Raw genomic sequence first — 24,076 nt, forward strand, 5'->3', positions numbered from 1 at the left:
TTGTATTATTTTAAATATATTGGTTAAAATGTATATCTTTAATTATAAGCAAATGAAAACTGTCTGCTAAAGACGCAACTTAAGGGTAATTTTTTTAAAAAAAATCCAATAGCATCTCTATTGCAAAATACAGTGATGCAGCAGAAGCAACTACCACCAATGGGAGCCCTAACTCCCCCCAAAAGAAATGAAAATAATATACACATTCAAATATTTTTCACTCAAAATGGAATATCTGTCTCCACACTGCCACGCCAATTCCAATCAGCCAAATAATATTTGGTGCATTGTTGAATATTCAATTCTAAGTACTGTACAGTGGTACCTCCGGTTGCGGACAGAATCTGTTCCAGAGGTCCGGCCGGATCCTGAGGTTTTCGCAACTGGAGAAACTGCTTCAATGCACGTGCGAGTGGCGGTAGACCGCTTCGGCGCATACGCAAAAGTGGTCTACCGCTTCTGTATTTGCACGCACGGCAAAAAAACATAAATATACTTCCAGGTTTGCCGCCTACGTATCCCGAAGTTTATGCAACTGGAGGGATACATAAGCGGAGGTACGACTGTATACATTACATTCAGATTTTAATTACAACAACTTCTGTTAGAACACATGTGGATTTTTGGTTAAGAAAAGCCACAAACAAAATTGATTTTCTTAAGTGAAATGAAATGTGCTGCTCCAGCTATGTAGCCCACATCTAGGGCCAAAGGGGTGTGTGTGTGTGTGTGTGTGTGTGTGTGTGTGTGTGTTTGGTGTGTTTTTTTCTTTACAGACACAATATTAACATAAAATGAAGATTATTTTACAAATCATGGCCATATCCTTAATGGCGCTGCCTTATTTTGTTTTCAGTTCATCTCCTTCCCCATATACAAAGAAAATCATGTTAACAGCAATAAAAACTAAAAAGGAGGTCAAAGTAAGGAGAGGAGAGAGAAATCACCTTGGTTATTCTGCTGTTCATATTCCCCCACCCCAACATCTCTGCAAAATTATGCATTTTTAAAAGACTGCAGGCATTCAAATGACTGTCAGTCATGCAAATAATCACTTACTTACACTGTATGAGTTTGGTTTGGATAAAGCAAATTACCATTTGAAAATAACTCGAAAACCACTCTGGGCGAAGAGCTTGCTTTATGAATCTAAGTTTGGCCATGATATTTCTTAACCTTTTTCTCCTCCATTTCCATTCAGCTAGATTTCACTGCAGTAATACAGAGTAAATTAATAAACTGCATTCAATTGCCACAGGTGCATTCAAGATTTATTTAACACATGATCTTGCGGGGGGGGGGGAATAACAGCAACTATCAGTAGCTGTAGCTGAAAATGCACAACTTGGGTCATGAATTGTTGTTCTTGGTAAGAATTAAATCCTTGGCATCTTGGGCTGATGTTAATTTTTATTTAGAGCCAGGAACCATAATTGGTTTCTAAACACAGGGGGCTGTATCCAACCCTATTCATATACGAGCATACAACAAGTCTTCATTTTCCTCTTTCCTCCATCCTGGTACGCCCCTCCACACACCCTCCAAATGTATTCTGGGGTGTCAGGAGCCCTTCCACAGCAGATCTGGGGTGGGCAAGTGGCTGCAGGAAGACAAGAGGAAGGCGCAGTCCTTTCATACTATGCTGGATTCTATCCAATAGTTTTTACACAATGTCAAGCAATATAAAATACACTGAGACTTTAAGGGTACATGTAACTTTCATATTAACTCCTGAACAAAAGCCGGTGTGAAAGTATTTTATTTTCAGATAAATACATTAAGAAATCTGAACTGTGTGTTCTTTTGCAACGCAGTATTCAATCTAGAAAGGATACTTTTTAAATAATAAGAAAAAATATTAAAAATAACCAACGTATATAAAGTCGCTGGCGGCCCCTTATCTAAACTATAAGGCAAACTAAATTTGTTACACTTCCAAAAGTGCAACATAGTCATTTCCAAACTAGGAACTAGCATATGAGAAGTTGCCTTATACCAATCAGACTAGTAGTCCATCTAGTCCGATATTTATTTATATGTGTATTTTATTATGAAGATTTATGTTTCCTTTCAAGGAACTTACACAGGGTGGGGGCTTACAATAAAATAATTTAAAACACAACGAGCAAATATATAAAGGTATCAGAAACCATATATAAGCAAGATAAAAACAGATCAACACAAGTTTAAAAGTCGGATAAAATAAAAGGCACTATAAAATATATCAGAATGGGTGCTACATGTTCCTTTCCAAAGAGAGGGTTTAGAAGATGGGGAATAAGCACTGACAGTATCTTTCTACCAGTAGCCACCACCATATCTCAATGTGAGAACCCAGACAACAGCCTCTGGTGATGATGATCTCAAAATATAGGTATACAGATGTGAGGACAGGTAGACCTTCTAGTATTGTCTACTGTGACCAGCAGCAGCTCTCAGGGGTCTCAGGCAAAGGTCTTGCAGATCATCTGCTACCAGATGTGGAGAAGCAGCAGTTACATCTCCAGAGAGGCTGCTCATTATGTCTCTGTATGACTCACAGTTCTGGGTTTGCCTTCTCCCAATAAGAAGGCTCACAAAGAAAGAGATAGGGTAGGTTCCACTGAATGTTAAGCATTCTTAGTATCACACACACTAAAACCAGGCAGATAAAAGTAAGGGGGCGGTTACACACACCCAGCCCCACTCCTCCAATTCAATTCGGGCACTCCTGCCGCTGGTTTGAGTTTTTTAAAACAACCACCACAATAGGAGATCCAATCACAGTGCCTCCTTTAAATTGGGCCATAGCTATTTGCAAAATACAAATCTAATAAAGTCAGTCAGGTAATGTATCCTGGAGTGAAATACTATTCCTGCTGTCAAATAAAGTACCTCTTCCACCCCCAACTTCATTGCACCTTGAAACAAGTAGGATCAGAAAATTTCAAAGCAACTTCAGAAATGGATAGAGAGGACGAAGAGGGGAAAGTGTAAATGAACAACTATGGGGTGGTGGTGAAGGAAGGTAATGCGTGTGCTTCTTTGGGGGAGACTTTTATATCTCAGGAACTCAAAGGTAGCCTGGTGCCTGGCCCAATCATATATTCAATATATGTACTTGTTGACAGCAGGACTGGCATAGCTGGCATTTCTTACAAGTAGTCCTGGCTAAGTCATTTGATATTCTTCTGTTCTTGAGTTCTGAATGAAAAATGTAACAGCAATGTAATACGTCCTCTGATTTTCCAATGTACAAACCATGCAAAAAAATCCAGGTAATAATCATCAGTATAAAGAGAACTGATGAACCACGAATGGCACAGAACAGAGAGAAGAAATTGCAAAGCCACCAACCTGCTCACATCAGGGAACTTCACTGGAAAATAAAGGACTTGGCATTTTGGTCTGATTAACTCTTCCAGATGCTTAGGCCTATGGTCAGGCATCAGCTTCATAAACTTCCCTATAGATGTTAGAAATGACTCCATATTATAAGCAGAGTTGAACACCACGACGTCAGCAACCAAACTAATGAAAAAAGAGAGCAAAATCATCCATTCATTAAACACATCTCATCAATTTATTTAATATATCTTAAAGGTGGCCTACTGCTTTACAGCGGGTAGCACTGTGGTCTAAACCACTGAGCCTAGGGGTAGCTGATCAGAAGGTCAGCAGTTCGAATCCCTGCAACGGGGTGAGCTCCCATTGCTTGGTCCCAGCTCCTGCTAACCTAGCAGTTTGAAAGCACGTCAAAGTGCAAGTAGATAAATAGGTACCGCTCCGGCGGGAAGGTAAACAGCGTTTCCGTGCGCTGCACTGGTTTCACCCGAAACGGCATAGTCACATGACCCAGAAAAACTATCTGCAGACAAACGTTGGCTCCCTCGGCCAGTAAAGCAAGATGAGTGCCATAACCCCAGAGTCCTTCGTGACTGGACTTAACTGTCAAGGGTCCTTTACTTTTACTTTTAACTACTAGCAGAAGTAGTAGTTTCCAAGAACAGAAGGTCTGTTTTTACAGACAAAAGTAATTTCCAAAGAATTCCTTCATGGGCACAACCTCTTGGGCAAACATTCCCTTGTTCTCAAAACTTGCAAGCTCACTTTTTATGACCCACTGGAGTTCACTTACTGCATTTTGCAGTTTTACCTATTGGCCTTTTCTTATACTGTAACCTTAACCCTGAAACAATGCTGTACTACAAGGAGTGTGCTGGAGTCTCCTTCTTTGGAGGTCTTTAAGCAGAGGCTTGACAACCATATGTCAGGAGTGCTCTGATGGTGTTTCCTGCTTGGCAGGGGGTTGGACTCGATGGCCCTTGTGGTCTCTTCCAACTCTATGATTCTATGATTCTATGATATCTTGTACTAGGTCTTGCACAAGAGGTTGTGGAACAGCACTAAATGTGCTTTCTTCATTACCGTTCCCTGGACCCAAGCTAGTATCCATGGTGCCTTTTCCTACATGGGCAAAATTCTACATGTATGACCTAACATGTCCATACATCAGCCTGGTATTAGCACCCTTGCATTACAGGCTGCGGATCAAAATGCAGCTTGCCAAAGGCCACCAAGTGAGACCATGACTGGGGTGATGGGAGATGTTTCAATGCTCACCTCATTCTATCACTAATCAGATGTTGTTGCTGAAAAGGAAATGTAAACATGAGTTGGAAGTGTGTATCCTCTCCAACCCCGCATCCACATATGCACTTGGTCCTGTGTGATCCCCCCTTGATCTGACAGCATTGGAAGGTTTGAAAGAGGTTTCTAAGCTCAATCAACTGAATGCTGCCTCTGTATGATTGGGAATATTGCCTTATCAGCATGCCCAATTGTGCTGAGACTTTGAATTACATCTACCGCAATGTGCTTAGAAGCTCCCTCAGACCTTCCTGCTCAATATGGAGCATCATGGAATCATAGCTGGAAGAGATCCTAAGGATCATATAGTCCAATCCTGGCAATGCAGGAATATGCAGTTGTCCCATATGGGGATCTAACCTGCAACCTTGGCATTGAGTTAGGGACAGAGTATTGGGAGGAGGGGACAGTGCATGTGGGGTTATTGGAGTTGAGACTAATATGTTCATGTTCCCTTTTTAACCATAACACCTGAAAAGAGCTTATTATAAACCACTACACTACACTTCCTCCCAAATTCTTATGTGCATTAGAGAAGTCAGAAATATTTCCAAGCTGAGCAAGATAACTATTTTAAAATCAATTCAGACTTAAAGGACCATGTATGTCTCTCCTTCCAGCAAATCTTAATAGGATCGTTTTATGCAGCTAAAGGTTTTCATAACCTTAAACCAACAATACCATAAACAACTTTTCAGCACAGGTCCCCGCCCCAATGGTAACAACTTTAAACCAATAGCAACAGAAATTAAGGGCAGGTTTCAGGGCAAGTTGGTTTTATTACTGTGTCAACTACTGACCTAGGTGGACAAGAGGTAAGTGTCCCTAGCTTCCTCCTGACCTCCGTACATTGTCTGTGTTCATGCATAATGCTAAGCCATCATTTATTTTAACCATGGTTTATTCAACAATCCATGAGTTATCTTGGAGAAGAACAAACAAGCCATGGCTTGTTTCTCCAAAGTTGAGTTTGTTTTTCAGCTGCTCTTCCTTGTGCCTTGATGGGGTAAGGTGGCCAAACCATGGTAAGCAAGGCTGGAGTTCAGAGAGAATGTGAAACCATGGTTAACTCAAACCAAGGGTTGTAGGCCAAAAATAAACCACAGTCTCCTAGGCTGGGTTGGATGTTCAAACAAATCACCTTTTGGGTAAACAAACGATGACTTAAAATTATCACTTCTGCGAAGGAGACAATGCATAAACATCCCAAGGCACAGCAACTCCGCATGTAACAATCCATACTATGCAAAACTGGACAGCACGGGTCTCTTATTTGGCACTTGCATACACAAGTCTTTACCTAACTTATTACAATCAACCCAAAGAGGTTGGGGATAACAGGCATAGCCCTCAGATATCACCACCCCTTTCCCAGTGTGTACATGTCTACCAGTTACACTATCTACCCGTCTACCAGTTACACTATCTAACACAGGGTTAAAATCATTCCTCCTCCTAATTCTCACTGCTTCATAGACAAGATAGAAAATTGACACTGCCCAGAAAAACAGCAGGACTCAGCAGGAAAAGCAAGGAAATATTTGAACAGAACTCTAGTGCTTTTCAGCTCAACAACTGGAGTGGAACCATTTTTGAAATCTCACATTTTTCCAAACACTTTTTTCAGCTATGTTTTCTTTCAGCTATGACAACCAGTGAGCTAACCTATTTCTTTTGCTTTTAACTAATAGCTGGGAACAAAAGGGACAAAAAAGTTTACTTCTTTATTTCTGTCAAAACTTTGTGACAGGCAGTCACACTTTTTTGAACCACACATTTAAAATATTTTTTGTTGTTGTCTGTGGGCTATAGTTTTGTGTGTGATTGCCAAAATAGAAACCCAAGCACTTAAATTCAATCAATTAAATGGAGGGGGGGAATAACACATGCTTACTTAGCATATATCTTAAGGGAAAACAGATTCTGTATAAAGGTTTCTCATTGCTGAAATCTCCCACACTAGCACCTGGCTCCCTAAAGCATCTAATATGGAAAACAGAATTATATAAGTGGACACCCATAACAAAGATGCTATGGGGTATTCTGAATTATGCCAATTATGCTATTGGGCTACCCTGCCTGGGTTTTGTGTTGGCTGCCCAACACTCAGTCCCAGATGTTCCTATGAAGTTCTGAAGCCTCCTGATGGCAAAAGTCTCTGGATAATAATTTCACATCCCTGTCAGCCATTCCAAGATACTAAGCAATTAGGGCTCCTTCCGCTTTTCACCAAGCGAGAGAACAATTCGTTAGAACCTGAGAAAGGGCTTTTCTTCTTACTCTGATTAATTCCCATCAGACACATCTTGCCCAACTCTAATTCACTTACAGTTCAGGATTCTGGTTAGGTAAAAGGGAAAGGGAAAGGACCCCTGACAGTCAAGTCCAGTCACAAACGACTATGGGGTTGCAGCGCTCATCTCGCTTTACTGCCAAGGGAGCCGGCGTTTGTCTGCAGACAGTTTTTCTGGGTCATAGGACCAGCATGACTAAGCCGCTTCTGGTGAAACTAGTGCAGCTCACGGAAACGCTGTTTACCTTCCCACCGGAGCGGTACCTATTTATCTACTTGCACTTTGATGTGCTTTTGAACTGCTAGGTTGGCAGGAGCAGGGACTGAACAACGTGAGCTCACCCTGTCGCAGGGATTCGAACCGCTGACCTTCTGATCGGCCAGCCCAAGGCTCAGTGGTTTACACCACAGCGCTACCTGCGTCCCTTTTCTGGTTAGGAGGACTTTCTAATTAGCACTTAGAACAGTCTTCTGGAATGGGGAGTTAATTGTGATTGGAAGAAGAGCTTATTCCTGCAAACCAAATCTCCACTCCCACCCCAAAGAACCATTTAAGTTGAGAAAGGGACAGGATTTGGGTTGACAGTGGAGAATGAACTCCATTAAGACCTAGATGAAAAGGAATGCAGAATCAGTTTTCTCTTGGGGAATCCTATTTTGCTCTCCTACTGGGCAGCCCAGAACTACCCACCCACCTTAACTATTAGAGATGTGGGTATTCTGAGGGCCACATTTTCTTCTGAGCATATTTCCAGGGGCCAGAGGTGGCAGGGCCACAGGCAAAACTGAATTTGGCCTTTGTAACCTGGGCTAGTTTCTAGATACAGTCACATACCTCTTTCTATCCCCCATCCCAGAAAAGAAAGAGTACCATTAGAGATAAGGACATATTCTAGCCAATTAAGCAGGGTGCAAAGCAGGGTCAGTGTGGCTGGAGAGGAGTGTGTGGCCTGGGGAAAGTCCCCAGGGCCAAACAGAGAGGGCTGGAGAGCAGCATTTGCTCCCCAAGTCTGAAGTTGCCCACCGCTGTATGAGAGGACACGGTGCTCCCAAGGCATTTAAAATGGCAGCAGGGTTAAATACAGGTTTTTACGTATATTTAAAAGAAGAAGAAAGGGGCATATCCTCTGGGGGATATATAAAAAAGAATGAAAGGATAAAAAAGTTTGCATTTCCTTTTCCAATTAAAATTCCTGCCACGAGGCCAGAAACACCGATACATAAGCAAAGAAGGCAATTAGTTTTATAGAATGCGTTTAAAAACACCCTGTCTGTTTTGCTTCTGAGCAAATATACTGCTAATATGCTATGCCTTAGGAGTGATGGTTTCAATCCAGAGACACACGAGTACACCAGAAGCCTATATTGTGATTTCATGTTGTAATCACCCTGAGACCTGCAGGTATAGGGCGTTATACAAATTTTAATAATAGTAACAACTACTACTCCTACTATTTCTACTACTCCTACTACTACTCCTCTTTCTCCATTTTTCTGTTCTATTTTTATTACTTATTCCCACCTATAAGAGCAGATATGTCCTCCTACCATAGATCAAAATAATACCAGGAAATCGGGTCCTGCCATGTGCTGCACTTGATAGTTATTTCAGGATACGTGCAAGTTTAGTGTCATTTTGAAAGATACATTTTTAATAGTTTAGTATTGTTTTGATTTTGAGTTCCATATAGGGCGGGGGGCACCATAATCTTTCCAGCGCTGAGGGCTTCCTCCCTAGGGACAGGCACCCACCATACCACGCATGTCAGCTGCTAATGTGTGATAAAGTGCTCCTTATTTAGTAGATGAGAAAGAGGCAGACAATTAAGCAAGTGCAGATTTAGAGAGCTTTCCCCAGGCCAATATGTTCCATAGGGCTCATCGAGGCTAAAGAGCATTCAGCAGAAGGAAAAGGAGAGACTGGCTTATGTGCAGATACCGTCTTCCCCCTGCCCATGCCAGATATAGCAGCCATTGTCAGTTTGATTGAGAATCCCCTCACACTGCTGATTACGTATAGTAGGGGTGGGCTTATAGGGTGTATTTGGGGGTTTTTTAGAACCCCAGGTCTACCCCACCACAACCAAGTGCAGAATGGAGCCTGGAGGAAAACTATGGTATATACATGCAGTGACACACTTACTCAAGACCTGGGATAGCTCAGTTGGTTAAGTATGAGACTGTTAAATTCAGGGTTGTGGGTTTGAGCCCCACTTTGGGTGAAAGAGCCCTGCATTGCAGGGAGCTGGACTAGATGACCCTCACAGTCTCTTTCAATGTTACAGGTCCATGACCCTATACAATGTTTGTAGGGATGCTGCCCTTGCATTAAGGAACGGGGTTGCTTCTAAGCATACAACTTAGCCCAAAGATTTTATTTTTTTAGTGTCAAGAAATGAACTTCTTGTGCTCCTTTCACACAAAAATCCCCATATAGTTTCCCTGTACACATTCTTTATTTCAGCAGTCTGATTTGTATCTGAAAGTCAGAAACCCCTGCTGATGTACTGTAAATCACCCAGAGAAATACCATTACCCCGCAATGTGCTTTCTGCTCAAACCTGTCCTAAAGGAAGAAGCCCCAACACTTGCCAAGGTTAATGGGCAGGATGGGAGTTCCACTTCATTCACTCCCACTGTATAGCTGAATTTCAGGAAACAGATCTAGTGGGGTGGATTCAACTAAATAGCTGCACTAACAGGATCCAGTACAATGAGACCCACTAGCACAATGGGTATTTCCCCCTGCTCCCCTTGCCTGACCTCCCACACCCGAAATCAGCTCAAGGAGCAAGGGAAGGTCTGCTTGTGCTGATGGAATGATCATAATTGTGCAATATTGAATTACTCCTAGTGTTTATATGACTTCAAAATACAAATTCTGACCATTAGTACAGCTAAATCATTGGAAAGGTCCCATAAGCTCAAAGATAATATAGGAAATGATAGCATCTTCAAAAGCAAAAGTGAGGTGGGAGGAATGGTTTAACATTTCATGATGTATTTCTTCCAGTAGCAATGATGAGGAATATTTTTTATAAGCTGCTATTTGTTTTTAAGAACCATTTCATGGCAAAGCCATTTCATTATATTCTCAGAATATTGCTACTGCAAAACTGAGGCATTTTGCAAACGAAAGCAGAACGGCAGCTACAAAAAGCTCGAGTATATAGGGATCATTATTTGTCTTTCATCTGAGTTACAATGCAAAGATGCAGATGTTATACATCTAGCTTTAAAACGCTCAATCTATGCTTATAATAATTCTAATAACAAATATGTGAAATAGACCAAGTAAATGAATTTATTTCAATTCAAGCCAATTCAGCTTTGCAGTTTCACTTTAGGTTTGTATAACGTCTAATCACAAAGCTTTTCAGTGTAGCTGTTATTAACTTCTTTCATTAACTTATATTCAGGAAATATGTTTGTTTTAAGTAACAATAAAGGGCCACAGCCTTTTAAATGTCTGGGTGTTTTACCACTGCACAATTTGTGAATACGCAATGAAAGAAACGTAAGGATTTATCTGGTATGTTTACTACCCTCTCTCACTAAAAACATTGCCGCAGTACATTTTAATTTTTGTTTACTCCCTTGAAAACCTCTATTTTAATTTCAGTTGGATGCAGTAAAAGCTATTGCTGAGCCAGTGTTGATTAACTGCCCCTTTTGTTAAGTGCTCTCAAAGCAAAAGCACTGAGGTATATACTGGAAATCAGCGCATTTTACTGGAGTACAATGAGACACTCATAATAGTATCTAGGTATACTTGGCATTCAGCAACTTGTATATACTAATGAACCTGATACTTTCAGTGTTGAATTGTGTGTGCATCTGTCTGTCTGCAAATACTGGAAATCACGTAGGACTCTGTGTATGTCTGTGTATATATATTAGTATTGAAAGAAAAAGGAAAAAAGAACCCCTGGAGGCATGTTCATGAAGATACTAGAAAACAATTAAACACAAGGGCATGAGAGATGCACCTACCATGAAAGAATCTGGTTGTACCCGTATTGGAAGTCTCTTTCCTGACATTTCTGGACAGGATATGTCAATTGGTTCTCATGGAAGTAAAGGACCTTTTTCAATTTGCCAAGGTCAGGCCGAAGGGCAACGAGTTCAGTCAGGTTAAGCACTGAGCTTGCAAAGAGGATCCTAAGAAACAAGGAAAGTAGTGTTTACTGTCTACAAGCCTGCTCAAAAGTGTCACCCTTCACCCTTTCCCTCCCACCGCTCTCCCCACAAGAAAAACATAACCTCTATAGGGACACATCAGTGGCTAAGCCTTAATACCATGTAGCAGCATTCTAAGTTTTGATCTCTTAAAAAACAGCTGCTAAGGACTCAAGTAGAAAAGCACTGAATCTCATTGGTTTTCTCAGCTCAGTTACAGAGAGATGCAAAGTAAAAGAGAGAGAGAGAGAGCTGGATGGGTTTTATTGAAAAACGCTAGAAAAGCTGTGTCTGAAGGACAAATGGAACAAAGATAAGGCTGACTGGGGAATACTTTGCTTGCCAGTTTCATTACACTTTACTTCTTTATGCAACCAACTACTGAAATTCAATATATGAGCCGGTGTGGCACATGCTCATGTTATGACATAAAGCCTTTTGATTTATGCAATAGACATATCTACTGTGGTTTTTATTTTTCATGTTAAGATTTCCTTTCCCTACTTTTTTCATATTAAATATCCACCATAGCATTTGTTGTTTTGCTCATTCTGTCCCATCTATTGCCACAGTACTTGGAGCAGTCAGTAAGACTTGTCATGCTTTCAAATTATACAACACAGGTGCGGATCATATGGTAAACCTGGCTGCCTGAAACAAACTTAAAAGGCTATAAAAGGTAAAGGTAAAGGTACCCCTGCCCGAACGGGCCAGTCTTGACAGACTCTGGGGTTTGTGCGCCCATCTCACTCAAGAGGCCGGGGGCCAGCGCTGTCCGGAGACACTTCCGGGTCACGTGGCCAGCGTGACAAAGCTGCATCTGGCGAGCCAGCGCAGCACACGGAACGCCATTTACCTTCCCGCTGGTAAGCGGTACCTATTTATCTACTTGCACCCGGGGGTGCTTTCGAACTGCTAGGTTAGCAGGCGCTGGGACCGAGCGATGGGAGCGCACCCCGCCGCGGGGATTCGAACCGCCGACCTTTCGATTGGCAAGCCCTAGGCGCTGAGGCTTTTACCCACAGCGCCACCCGTGTCCCTGCATAGAAATATGCAAATGTAGTACTTAGTATCATATGGACTCTTCTCCAAGCAATGAGAAATTCCAGGGGTGTGGTGCTTTAGTTTTCTTTGGGTAGAACATCACTTTAAGCTTAGGGTGTTCAATATTTGAGTTTATTTAAAAATAAACAACCCAACAAGAAACCAGAGCTACTGCCCCACATCTAATCACCAAAGAGTCTAATAGCTTGCAGAGCCCAGAAACTCAGTTCTCTTCCTACTTCTCCCCACATACACACACACACACACACACACCTAGATTACACCATCCTCAGCTGAGGCTAGGGTGGGGAGAATGCTCCCTACTCTTTTATCTGATGGTCCGTCCCCCGTCCCCCCGCTAAACAGCACATTGCTGTGTGGTGCTGTATCAAGAAGCAATCTTCCAACAATTAGCTTCCACAGAGACACATGACCTGAATATCCCTGGCTGTTAACACTCCTTTGTCAAGTCCAAGACTCTGGCTAGGTATTGTCTTAAGGGCCTTAACGTTTAAGGCAAATCCATGGTGACAGTCCTTTTCACAGAAATCTGACAGAAAAACCAACAACAATAGCATAACAAGTCACTGATGGAGAGTGTGGCTATGTTAAAGTCACCTCTGACCTGAAACACCCGTTTCCTTTTACCACAAAGGAACGCCAACACAATACATATTCTCTTTCATACCCACTCCTTGCGTTAATAATGAAAGCAAACTGTGATTGAATATTGTATTCTTTAACTCTCAGCTTCTTATTCAGGATGTAACACTAAACTGAGTTATGATGAATATGATTTTCAAAGGAACCTTCCAGAATAAGTTGAGTTGTGCTTGAATAGCTACCACAACATCCTGGTCACACCTAGAGAGGTAGAACTCAACAGCTCCACCTTTAAGTGGAGCCTCTAATATTAAGGCTAAATCAGAGATTGGATCCGGAGAAAACTCTACAGAAGGAGTGGGCAAGAAGATTACTTTTCATTTTCTCCTCTTCCAAGTAACACCCATAAAAGCGTCTTCTAAGGGTCAATGGGCCTTGTTGAAGGGGATGGGCTGTGATGTGGAGGAATCTCTGAAAACTGTGAAGATGCACCTTTTGTAAATGGGGCTACCACTCATGGGTAATGCTACCTCATATTCTGGCACCCCCCTCAGCACGCTATGCCACAGTCCAGCCCATTCAGCAGGGAGTCCAACACCTCAAAGTAAGTTTTTTTGGGGTGGTACTGAGAACAGGAAAGTCAGCATCCACCTACCCCACTCCACAGACATTTCACTGGATCCAACCCACAGTACTTCTCGCGGGTATAAGGCTGCCCTGGAGTTAGGAGCTTGGAGAATGGGAAAGTAAAACAAGCATTAGCTTCAGGGCACTTGGCACTGTCACACTGGACTTCTTAATTCATGCTCTACCAACACTGGTCCTATTGCTCCTTGTTATGCCACAAGGCAAGCATAAAACCTTGTGATCCAGTAGACATTGTGTACTTAAAACTTTCAAAAAGCTTATAACAAAGGACTACACCAAAGACTTCCAAGGAGGCATAGCAATCACAGAATGATGGGAGAAGACCTGTTGTGGATTAGTAACTGGTAAAGAAACAGAAAATGGAATGTAGGAATGGATAGTCCTCCAATTGAAGGGTGCAGAAGTAGAGTCCCCAAGGATTAGTATAGGAACCCATGTATGTCAACTCACTCATAAACAATCTAGGGCTAACAGGTGAGCATGGAGGTGGCCAAGTTATTTGACGACACCAAATTGTTCAGGGGGGTTAAAACAAAAAGATTGTGAAGATATCCCAAAGAATCTCTCCAAACTGGGTGACTGGGCAGTCGAATGGCAAATCCATTTCAATGTAAGCAAGTTTAAAGCAATGCACAATGGGGGGGCACATAAATTTCCATGTACCTTCATGGGTTGTGACTGGCCAGGAACAAGACCCTGGGGTTGTAATGGATAGCCTGATGAAGATGTCGACCCAGTGTGTGTCAGCTAGGAAGGTGGCAAAATCCATGCCAGGGATTATTAGGAGAGGGGCTGAAAATAAAACTGTCAGTATTATGAAGTCGTTATACAATGGGCAGCTGCATATGGAGAACTGTGAACAGCAGGCACAGGCAAACTTGGCCCTCCAGATGTTTTGAGACTACAACTCCCATTGTCCCTGACCACTGGTCCTGTTAGCTAGGGATGATGGGAGTTGTAATCCCAAAACATCTGGAGGGTCGAGTTTGCCTATGCCTGGTGTACAGTTTTTATCAACTCACCTCAAGAAGGATATTGTAGAGCAAGAAAAGGTTCACAAAAGAGTAAAAAGAGTAACAAAAATGGTAGGTGTGATGGAGCAACTCCTCCGTGAGGAAAGGTTACAACATTTGAGGCTTTTTAGTTTAGAGAAGGTCAAGTAGACGTGACATGACGAAGGTGTATAAAATTATTAATGGTGTGGAGACAGTGTTCCTCACCCTTCTCCTTCATAATACTAGAACCCGGTGACATTTCTCAACCATATACTGGCAGCTGTTGAAACACCTCTGAGGTAAAGTCCCATGACCATTCATTGCTAACTCTTGCTTTGCTTATCTTACTCTAGATAACTAAAAAAAACTACAGCTACAAAACATTTTACTTCCCCACTGAAGGGATAAAACTGTGCTCTTTTAAAAAATAAATCTCATGACACTGTAAGAACGTACGCACAGTCGCCCCACAGGTCTGTTTCGTACCGCCACGGAGCCACGGTTTAAAGCTTAAACAACACCTGACAGGGCACGTTACAGTGAACATGCCCACAGAGGAACCATGTATTTGTCTAATGGACTCCCTACGCAGGGCACTGGAGGATATGATGAGGCAGACTTCCACTTAACACCTAGTGCCAGGGAAGGGAAAGGAAGTTTTGTTATTATAATGTTGCCCATGACATAAATATATGTCAGCTGTCATTCCGTGTGACATCAACTTTCATTTTACCTCGGGTTATTATTTCAGTAATAAATCCTAACAAGGTGAGCTTTATCATCCCACAGAGTCTATCTAGGAGGTAAGGACACAAGGTGATACCAAGAACACGGGGAACATGATAATTCCTGACAGCTGCTGCTTGAGCGCAAGTTAAATTGAACAGTTTGTCTCAGCATAAAGATGTTATAAGGTTTTACATTTAATTTTTTTACATAAAACCCAGAGAAAGCCTAGTTAGGCAATCTTTCACAAACATGACATACTACAATCACTGCATAAGCTGGATTAGTGCTTATTACCATGCTACTAGAGAATTAAGCTGTTTTTAGACCACCAAAGAGCTTTAAATTGCAACTTTTGTCTCTGTAAGGGAAACCTATATTTAAACTGTCTGCTAAAGTCAAATTAAAACAGCTACATCATTAGCATGTTATCTCACAAAATAAGAGTAAATTTAAAACTGCCGTTAACATTATTCTTATCCAACCTGATCAACGTTACAAAATGCTAATGCACAGTGCATTTACGCACACGCACACTATATACCATGTTAGCAAACACAAGCCCGCTACCCAGCAAAGAAAGCAAAAACAAAACCCAACATTTATTAAGTGATCATCTGTTCTAAATATTCGACACAAAAGGATGCCAAATACTTTACAATGGTGTAGTCAGCCACATGCTTTCCCAGCGCAACCCAAATTTGCCCATAATTGGAACAAATAGAGTAGGCCAAACTCACATGTGAGTGAATGAACTGTTTGAGACTTTCATAGCCATTAGGCACATGTGTGGTGTATTAGATACACATAAATCTGAATACATATTTGCCTGCCCCTTTGGTCTGCAGAATGTAAACTTCAAAATAACTCAGCATTTACGGTGAATGATTTCCCCTATTTTGCCACAGGGCTGGTGAGCATGACTTTTGGTGGCTCAGTCCTATGGAATGGCTTTGGGCACACTGGTTCAGCACTGTTCTGTACAGCTGCAGCTATAAAAGACCCATCCAATTCTTGGCAAACAGGTGCATGATCTTCTGGCAATGAGCAGCTTGCCAAATATAACTCTTTCCTTTATTCTGAAAGGGAAGCCTGCCCTCCACTACAAACAAAAGTACTTTTGCATTATATGAGTGGGGGAAAGGCAGCGGTAGCATGCCTGGGAATGCATTGCTCAATCCCGTAAACTATTCCCTTGGCTCAAAGGGTTATATAGTTCAGGGATCCAACAGTGTATGCTGGCTTATATTGTGGAGGTATGCTCTGTATTATTTTATTAATACTAATGCTACATATTTGTAATGGCCTTTGGCTACAATAAATGTATGAACTGCGGCTGTCAGGAATGTTTCTACTTATCTGTTGTTGCTCTACCAAGAAATGGATAGAAGCAAAGTTGCCAGCTGCAGGTTTTGCTAAGAACCAGGAAGCCACAGAAACTTAACTAGTTCTTATATCAGAGTGGATCCATACAGATTAAACCAGCGACAAGTACAGGTTCTGACCCCTTCCGTAGAATGTAAAATAAAATGTATTATTTGACTCCTGATAATTGGCAACATATAGGCAAGAGGATTGAGACTGCTGACGAATACTCCGTCTCCCCACATATGAACAGGATGCCAAACTAAAGAAATGGGTCAATTGATTGCTTTGTTTTTGTTTTTTTTGGGGGGAAATGAGTACTTATTCATCAGCTAGCATTATTCATGCATAAAACATAACAGATTACTTACTTTAATACTCAATTATTTATTATATATTAATATTCAATCAACATGTAACAGTTATATTTTGATACTGTATAAAAAGGGAATGTATAAATCACAACAAAAAGCTTTTTCATTTGTGCTTCAACAATAAGCAACTTTAAAAATTCAAGCAAAGATATAGAGCAATAAATGATAATATATTAGAATCTATAATATAATAAATAAAAAATGAGGACTAATTTATTCTTGACATAGTATGTACAAATGTCAAAAGGCTTAGACGATATAAACTATTTTATAAATTCAGTTTTTATACAGAAACTAATTTGAAATGTTTACAGAAATAATTAAGTCTTACTATTGTAATGTTCTTTATTTTTCAGAAGAAGCCACAAGGGTTGTCATCCCTTTCATCTTAATTAGTCCATGTGTTTGTTATATTTGTTATGTACTTCCATAAACATTTACAAACATTAATTGTTATGAAAAAAATATTTTTCCTCTCAATGTAATTACTATATGTACATACTAATATATAACTAGCAAATATCAAGGATTGCAACTCATTCATTTATTTTAAAATGTGAACTGGTGTCATCCCCAAAAAAGCAATTTGATAAATCATTCAGTGAATGCTTCTTTAACCCATTTTCTCTCCATAAGGAGACATACTGTCCATTGTCAATGCACTGATAATGTTTTGTCTTCTGAACTCTGGCCACAATGGGTCTGCAGTGACTCAAAAGCAGTGCACTGTACTGGAAACCACAGGCATCCTATATGACCTTCACATGCATTCTTGTGGACATCTGAAACTACTGCATTCAGTTAGTCCTGGTTATTAATTCTTGCAGCATGGGCTTGCAGGAGTGCCCCATCTTCCATATTTGTCTTGGTAACATGAAAAGCCTGAGACCATGCATAAGGTTCCTACATACCCCGCTTTGTATAACCTCCCATTTTTCTGGGGTTGTTGCAGCATGGAGAGGGGCACTTGCAAGTGTATCTTACATTGTCACCATGTTGCGGGAAGGGGAGGTGCTGCAAGGACTTCCATACCATGCAGCCTGGTTCCTGATAGTAAAAGCAGCTGGAATGCAGATGCAGATCTGCTGTTCTCAATAAATGTAAATTGGGGGCATGCATAGCCAGAATACAGAGACCCAAAAACTGTATTATACGAGAAAAATGCCATAGTAATTTATCATAAACTGTTGTGAAATAGGCATGTTTCTCCAAATGCAAATGGAATAGATGTCTTTCAAAAATACACCTTAAACAAAACAAGCCTATGCAACAGTATTAATTATGTTGTGGACATGAATACTGTCCATTAAAAAAATGAGGTTATGGTCCCCCCCCCCCCAGTTTTATATATTCAAGGTACAGATTTCCGAATTTGTTGCTCAAATTCTGATCTTTTTCAAGATGTTCTATTAAAATTCCTACCAACTACAACAGCCAAATTACAAATTGTTCTAGTTTGGGGAAAACAAGTGGGTTCCCTCAGTGTTCCAAACTCCCATTGTTCTAGGTGCATTTTGTGACAGGGAATTTCATTAGCGCAAGCAGTTTCTGAGCTCTGGGCACAGTACTGAGCCTAAGATTTCAGATTAAAACTGCAGAGTAGAAGGAAAAGAGGATCTTTTTCTGCCTCCCCACTTCCAGCTACTTCCTGAAGCCTGGAGAAGATACCCTCTTAAGAATATTAAGGGGGTGGGCAGGGGAAGGACTAGACCATGTGAAAATGAACATAATATTTTAGCTGCAGTTCATTCATTTTCAGCTTTGTATTTTTGTTATTAAAAAGGAGTGGCTAGACATTTCGTTGTTGTGCCCACAACCTAGGTTTAAGGTGCCATTTAGCTCCTAGCTTTCAAATCTCAGTTTCTAACAATGTCTTTCCTCAAGATTAGTTTAGCCCTAAGAAAGTAGACATGCCTGTAATTTGCTGAATATCCTGCTGCTTACACAAGCACAGAATAGTTTTTTCATCTGTCAATAGATTGTTCAAGGAAGAAGTCAAGTCTATTCATTGACAGATGTACAGTGCTGTCTCCCAGATTAGGAGCTAAACTTCAGAGAAGTTATATGCTATGAACAGAAAGGGGGAAGAGTCCAACCGACACCCAGCAAACCAAACTGTCTCCATGGAAATACCACCTCATTTCTTTAGCAGAACCAACCAAAGTCTGTATTACTTGGTAATAACCAGACCATCTGGGCTTTCCTTTGCAACATCAATTCCTAATCATGGTCTTTGACCCAAGTTGCCAGCATGGCCATTTTTCTGGTAATCCTTTTCCAAGATGATGATCCCAAAACACTGTTTACATCAGAAGGTGGGAATCTGTGATTCTCCAGTTATTGTTGAGCTCTAGCTTCCATCAACCATGTTGGCCACTGGTCAAGGCTCAGGGGCATTTCAGTCTAAAAACATCTGGAAGGCCACAGATACCCCAACCCTACCATAAATCAGCACACTGCTAGCCATTCCTACTGAGTAAGGCATTGTACATAAAACTGAAAACTGATACCCTATCACAGTTTCACAGAGTTGTTCAGGAAGAATAAAGGAGCTATAAGAAATTTTGCACTCCAGTGTAAGCAAGGTTATAATGTTCAATTGGCATAAATTGATAAAATTGTTATCCTCATTAGAAGTATGCTATAGCTGCTGAATTCCAGTGCTAAATCCCCAGTACAGTTTTGATATAGCTTTCCAAGAGCAATTCCAAACAACAGCTAATCAGATAAGTATTTTTATATTAAGCTGTAACATCAAGAAGTAAACTTTAAAAAGATTTTGAGATAGACTTCTGAGATTTAACGAAAGAGCCTTTAAAGACTGCTTTTATTTTTAGGTAACTTCATTCAAGCTTCCTGAGTTTTATGAGGAGTATGGTAATAATTTTCTCCTCCCTTTGTAGTTAAGTTTAGCCACAATTAATTACTGGCAGATATACATTTTCACTTTTAGACCTGATGATTCACCACGAGCCATTATATTACCTTCTTTGCTTCCATCAAGGGACATACCAAATAAGTAGGGTGACCTTTTTTTCTTTTAAGGAAAAAGAAATGGACTAGCTTCTGTTTCTGAGAGAATATGCAAGCTTATCTGCAGACACAAATATGCAAACTCATCTACGGTACACTGTAACAAAGACAGCAACCTTGTGCATAGATAAATCTACAGAAATTCCACTGAAATGAAAACACTTCATGCGCAAATAAATATGCAAGCTGTAAAACTGAGGCTATGCACTCTGACCTGGAAACAAGGTCCACCGAAAATATTCAGCCTTTCCCCCCTATGTAAACTTGCATATGATTGCACTGTAAGATTATTTTAATGTGCCATATGATCAGGGAATGGTTATTTTATTACCAGTATAATCTTAGCAGAACATAAACCAAGTACAAAGTTTACCCCAACTTCTTAGGGTTGGGGCACCTTATTTGAAAGTTTCCCTACTCTATAACCTTGCTAGCCTTGTGAGTGGGCAAGGAACACCTACTTATGAAAGATCTGCCGTAATTATTTGGAAATGTCAGAAATACACAGAGTCAAGGGGTTGGTAAAACCTAGTTGAATACCATCCAGAAAGACCGCAGTGGTCTTTCTGGAAGGTGGTCAGTACAAAGCATGCAAATGTACTTCTCTTCATATCATCTTACATTGCCACAAGATGTAGCGAGGCTACCAGCTTGGATGGCTTTAAAAGAGGACTATTCATGTGGGATGAAGGCTATCCAACAATGGCAACCAGCCAGATGGTGATGTTCTGCTTGCACTGTTGAAGGCAGAATGCTTCTGAATACCAGTTGGCAGGAACTGCAAGCGGGCAGCATCATGCTGCACTAGGGCCCTGTCTTCCCAAGTTGGACACTGTGAAAGCAGAATGCTAGACTTAGATGGGCCTTGACACTTTTAGGGAATGGCTCCCTGCATGAATTCCTCCAGCTACATTTCTCAGTGTGACTGCTCTAAACATGCTTGTGCATGTGACTGCATGTAGAATAGGGGCATGTGACCCAGCACATGTGACCCAGGCACACTAACAAAGACATTTCTGTGACCCAGTTCTTATATTTATGAAACCAGCAATCTTCTTAGCATTATGCGCACAAGTACTTTCCTGTGCACAGAATGTGATTTGTAAAAGGGACACCATGTGCCATGGTTTAAGGGTACAAAGTATTCCAAATGGGCTTCCTCACTCAAATGTTATGTTACCTGTATGGTGGAGGGAACTGATATGTGCCTACTCCTCCACAATGCAAAGTGGCTTCCTAGGCCCCGTGGAACTGGGTTTGTGACTGCAATAACTCCAAACTGCCAATACAGTTGTATAAATGGTTCCCATATGTACCCAGAATCCGGATACTTCCAAATCATGTATCTCTCATCTGGAGAATATCATGGGATGACAATAATGTATATGAAAATTGGACCATATGTCAAATCCAAAGAGGAGAGCTGCAGGAGTTGTCAAATTCCGTTATCTTCTAGAATGGGATTATAGCATATAACAATAGCTAAGCACTCCTACTTCCCTGAGCACTAAGAAATCCAGGGGAATATTATTACCAGGGTAACTTTCCTTTGGATGCCATGAGGAGGAGGACACACTGGCATCTTATGGTGTCTTTGTAATATTTATTTACAAATATACAATGAGAGCACCAGGCGTGCCAGGTTCCGCTCCACATTGGGAGTGCCTGGTGCACATGTGTTAGGTCATATGCACTGCACACATGTCACATGGTGTGACAGGTCCCATCAGACCCTCCCACGGCTGCAATGGGCTCCACTGGGACTTAGCACACCATGTGACATCACACGTGCGACGCATTGGGTTGCCCGGTCAGGCACCCACAGTGGAATTTTTTGTGGGTGTCTCAGCACCCAGGGCCCTCCATAGATGACCCTGTGGAAAGCATTCTGGAAGCAGATTCCAAAGATGGACAGCAGAACTGCTAATCCCGCTAGGTTTCCCAAAAAGGAAACTGTAAGGTGCTTCATCTTCAGAAAACTGCATGTAAAAATAAATAAATAAATCATGTTTTGCTTCTACCTGTGGGTTGTATCAAACTAAGTTATTCTCTGAAACAGCCCATTGAAATTAATGGACCTAAGTGAGTCATGACTATTCATTTTGGTGGCCCTATATTCAGTATGACTAGCATTGGTTAAAACGTTGCATTTTTGTCTTTCCACCAACCCTGATGCATGTCTTGAAGAAAGGCTGGAGAAAAATTAAGGAATATTAATCTTTAAAACCCCTTTTGGAGGGTTCTTGGAGACCATCTTGGCTGTGAGCCCTGGAGGAGCTGCTCCCTGCTATACAGGCCCTTTCCCACCTGGCTTAGGAAGGCAGGGCCCTGACTGACTCCAGCTACAAAAGCTGAGGCTGCTGAAGAGGCCAGAGACCATCTTGGCTATCTCTTAGACCCAGGTTACCAAGCCTGACCTTTAACAGACACTGCTCACCATGAACCCCCATTAGCAGGAATGGCAGTAGACATGTTCTACTACGCTTATGATGATATTTTATCTTCTTGCAAGCTATGCCATTTTAAATGTGCATTTTATATTTTACTTCCTTTAGTAGTGTTTTCTTTCAAAATGCTTGAAACACTTTTTTGTTCACTTTGCTGAGTTAAATGTGCATTCTGTAGTTGACCTCCTTTGTAATGTTTTGTTTTGAAATCTTTAAAGATAATATTTTAGCTTCCTGTAAATTACATTGTTTTGAATGCATACTTTATGTTTGACTTTCTACAATAATGTTTTATTCAGTATTTTAACGTAGGTTGTAAACCTCTTTGAGATTTTCTTATTAAAAGTATAAAGCGGTGTAGAAATGAGCAATTGTAATCATAATAAAGCTTATTTGTTGTATCAATTGAGCTTAACCCAAACTAACTATTCCCGCCAAATGTTTTTATAACATAAAACCGTATTCCCACTGTAGGAGAACAAGGTAAATTTTTTTTGGGGGGGGGGGGCGTTGAAACAGGATTTTCCCAAGAAAGCTGAGATAGTCCTTGAAAATCAAAGATTGTCACAAAACCTGAGCAGCTGGCAACTCTGTCACCATGAAGTATCCATATGGAAGACCGAGATGTGTCAAACTACCCAAAACGGTTTTGGATAGTGTAGAGAGACTGAATAAATAATTCAGTATCTTCAACACTTTCAACAGCAGGTAGTGGATATGCTACCTGCTTCTATGATGTGCCAAAATGTAACATGTGAGAGAAGGAGAGAAAGAATGCCTTTTTCTTCAAACTGTTGCCATGTGGATATATTGCTTGAGGAAGTTCTCGTTCTGGAGGCATATGATGCCTATCACAGGTTTGTCAGCAGCAAGCAACATGGAGTTTGTTAGCAGAAGTATGGCTGAAAATAAATAGCTGACAAACAACTTTGTAATAAGTGTACATAATACTTTCATTTTTCTCATATTAACCAGCAAATCAAATCGGTTTTCCTTTTTCTTCTTCTTTCTAAAAATCAGGATATTCAAAGACAACGCTTATAGAACAAACATAAGGCAGTCTTTTCAGATATGCATATGTAATTTTTACTTATTACTATTTAAATTAATGTTTTACACAGACAGAAATTACAAAATGCTAAGTGAAATGGCCATGTGTGCATATGTGAAGAGACGGACAGACAGACAGAAACACACGTACACACACAAGGCTGCTTCTTTATTCATTTTGTAATTTCTGACCGTGATAAAATAGCAACCATAAAATGGAATATATTCTTCCTTTGCATCCTTATCTTAAACAGGCAAAATGTAAAGTAGGAGGAAATGTTGCAAAAAAGTTTGTTTGAAAACAGACTATATAATCACACAAATTATTAAAAACTATAATCCATAGGATCACAGTCTATGACTGGCATTTAAAGATTCGTCTGGTTTTTAGCGTTTATTTCACAAGGGCTGGTTCATACACTCACACCTGCATTTTGATGACTACAGCTGGGAGACACGCAACAGGGACAGAAGTAACACAAAGAAAAACTGCAAGTATTGCCACAGTATTTGAAAATGCTCAGTATCTGACCAATACCTGCATGCAGTTTCTGAGACCCAACTCTTCCCTTCATTGACAGCATGTCTGATGTGGAAAAGAGAGGGATGGTTTTTTTAAAATGTGGTGCCCCAAAGTGTGTGGTGCAACAGCTTCTCAAGGAAGGTTCTTCATGACACCTCCCCCCCCCC

General features: G+C 40.8%; 1 protein-coding gene across 12 annotated transcripts in view; it reads right to left on the bottom strand.

Annotated features, from left to right (window-relative positions):
- GTDC1 (glycosyltransferase like domain containing 1) overlaps positions 1-24,076 on the bottom strand; it is a 231,244-nt gene that overhangs the window by 119,106 nt on the left and 88,062 nt on the right. For 10 of the 12 annotated variants that reach the window (XR_014213431.1, XM_082198807.1, XM_082198806.1 and 7 more), the window contains 2 exons: positions 10,916-11,083; positions 3,337-3,510 (listed from right to left, as the gene is read on the bottom strand). The exons of 1 other annotated variant lie outside the window; for it this stretch is intronic. Coding sequence is in view for 10 of the 11 variants with exons in the window: in XM_082198807.1 (XP_082054933.1) it covers positions 3,337-3,510; positions 10,916-11,083 (342 nt within the window). In the remaining variant the exon portion in view is untranslated. The remainder of the gene's footprint in view (positions 1-3,336; positions 3,511-10,915; positions 11,084-24,076) is intronic. One more of the 12 variants, XM_082198804.1, reaches the window with a different exon arrangement.

The sequence above is a fragment of the Podarcis vaucheri genome, assembly GCF_965113315.1.
Source record: "Podarcis vaucheri genome assembly, chromosome: 1".
Lineage (NCBI taxonomy): Eukaryota > Metazoa > Chordata > Lepidosauria > Squamata > Lacertidae > Podarcis > Podarcis vaucheri.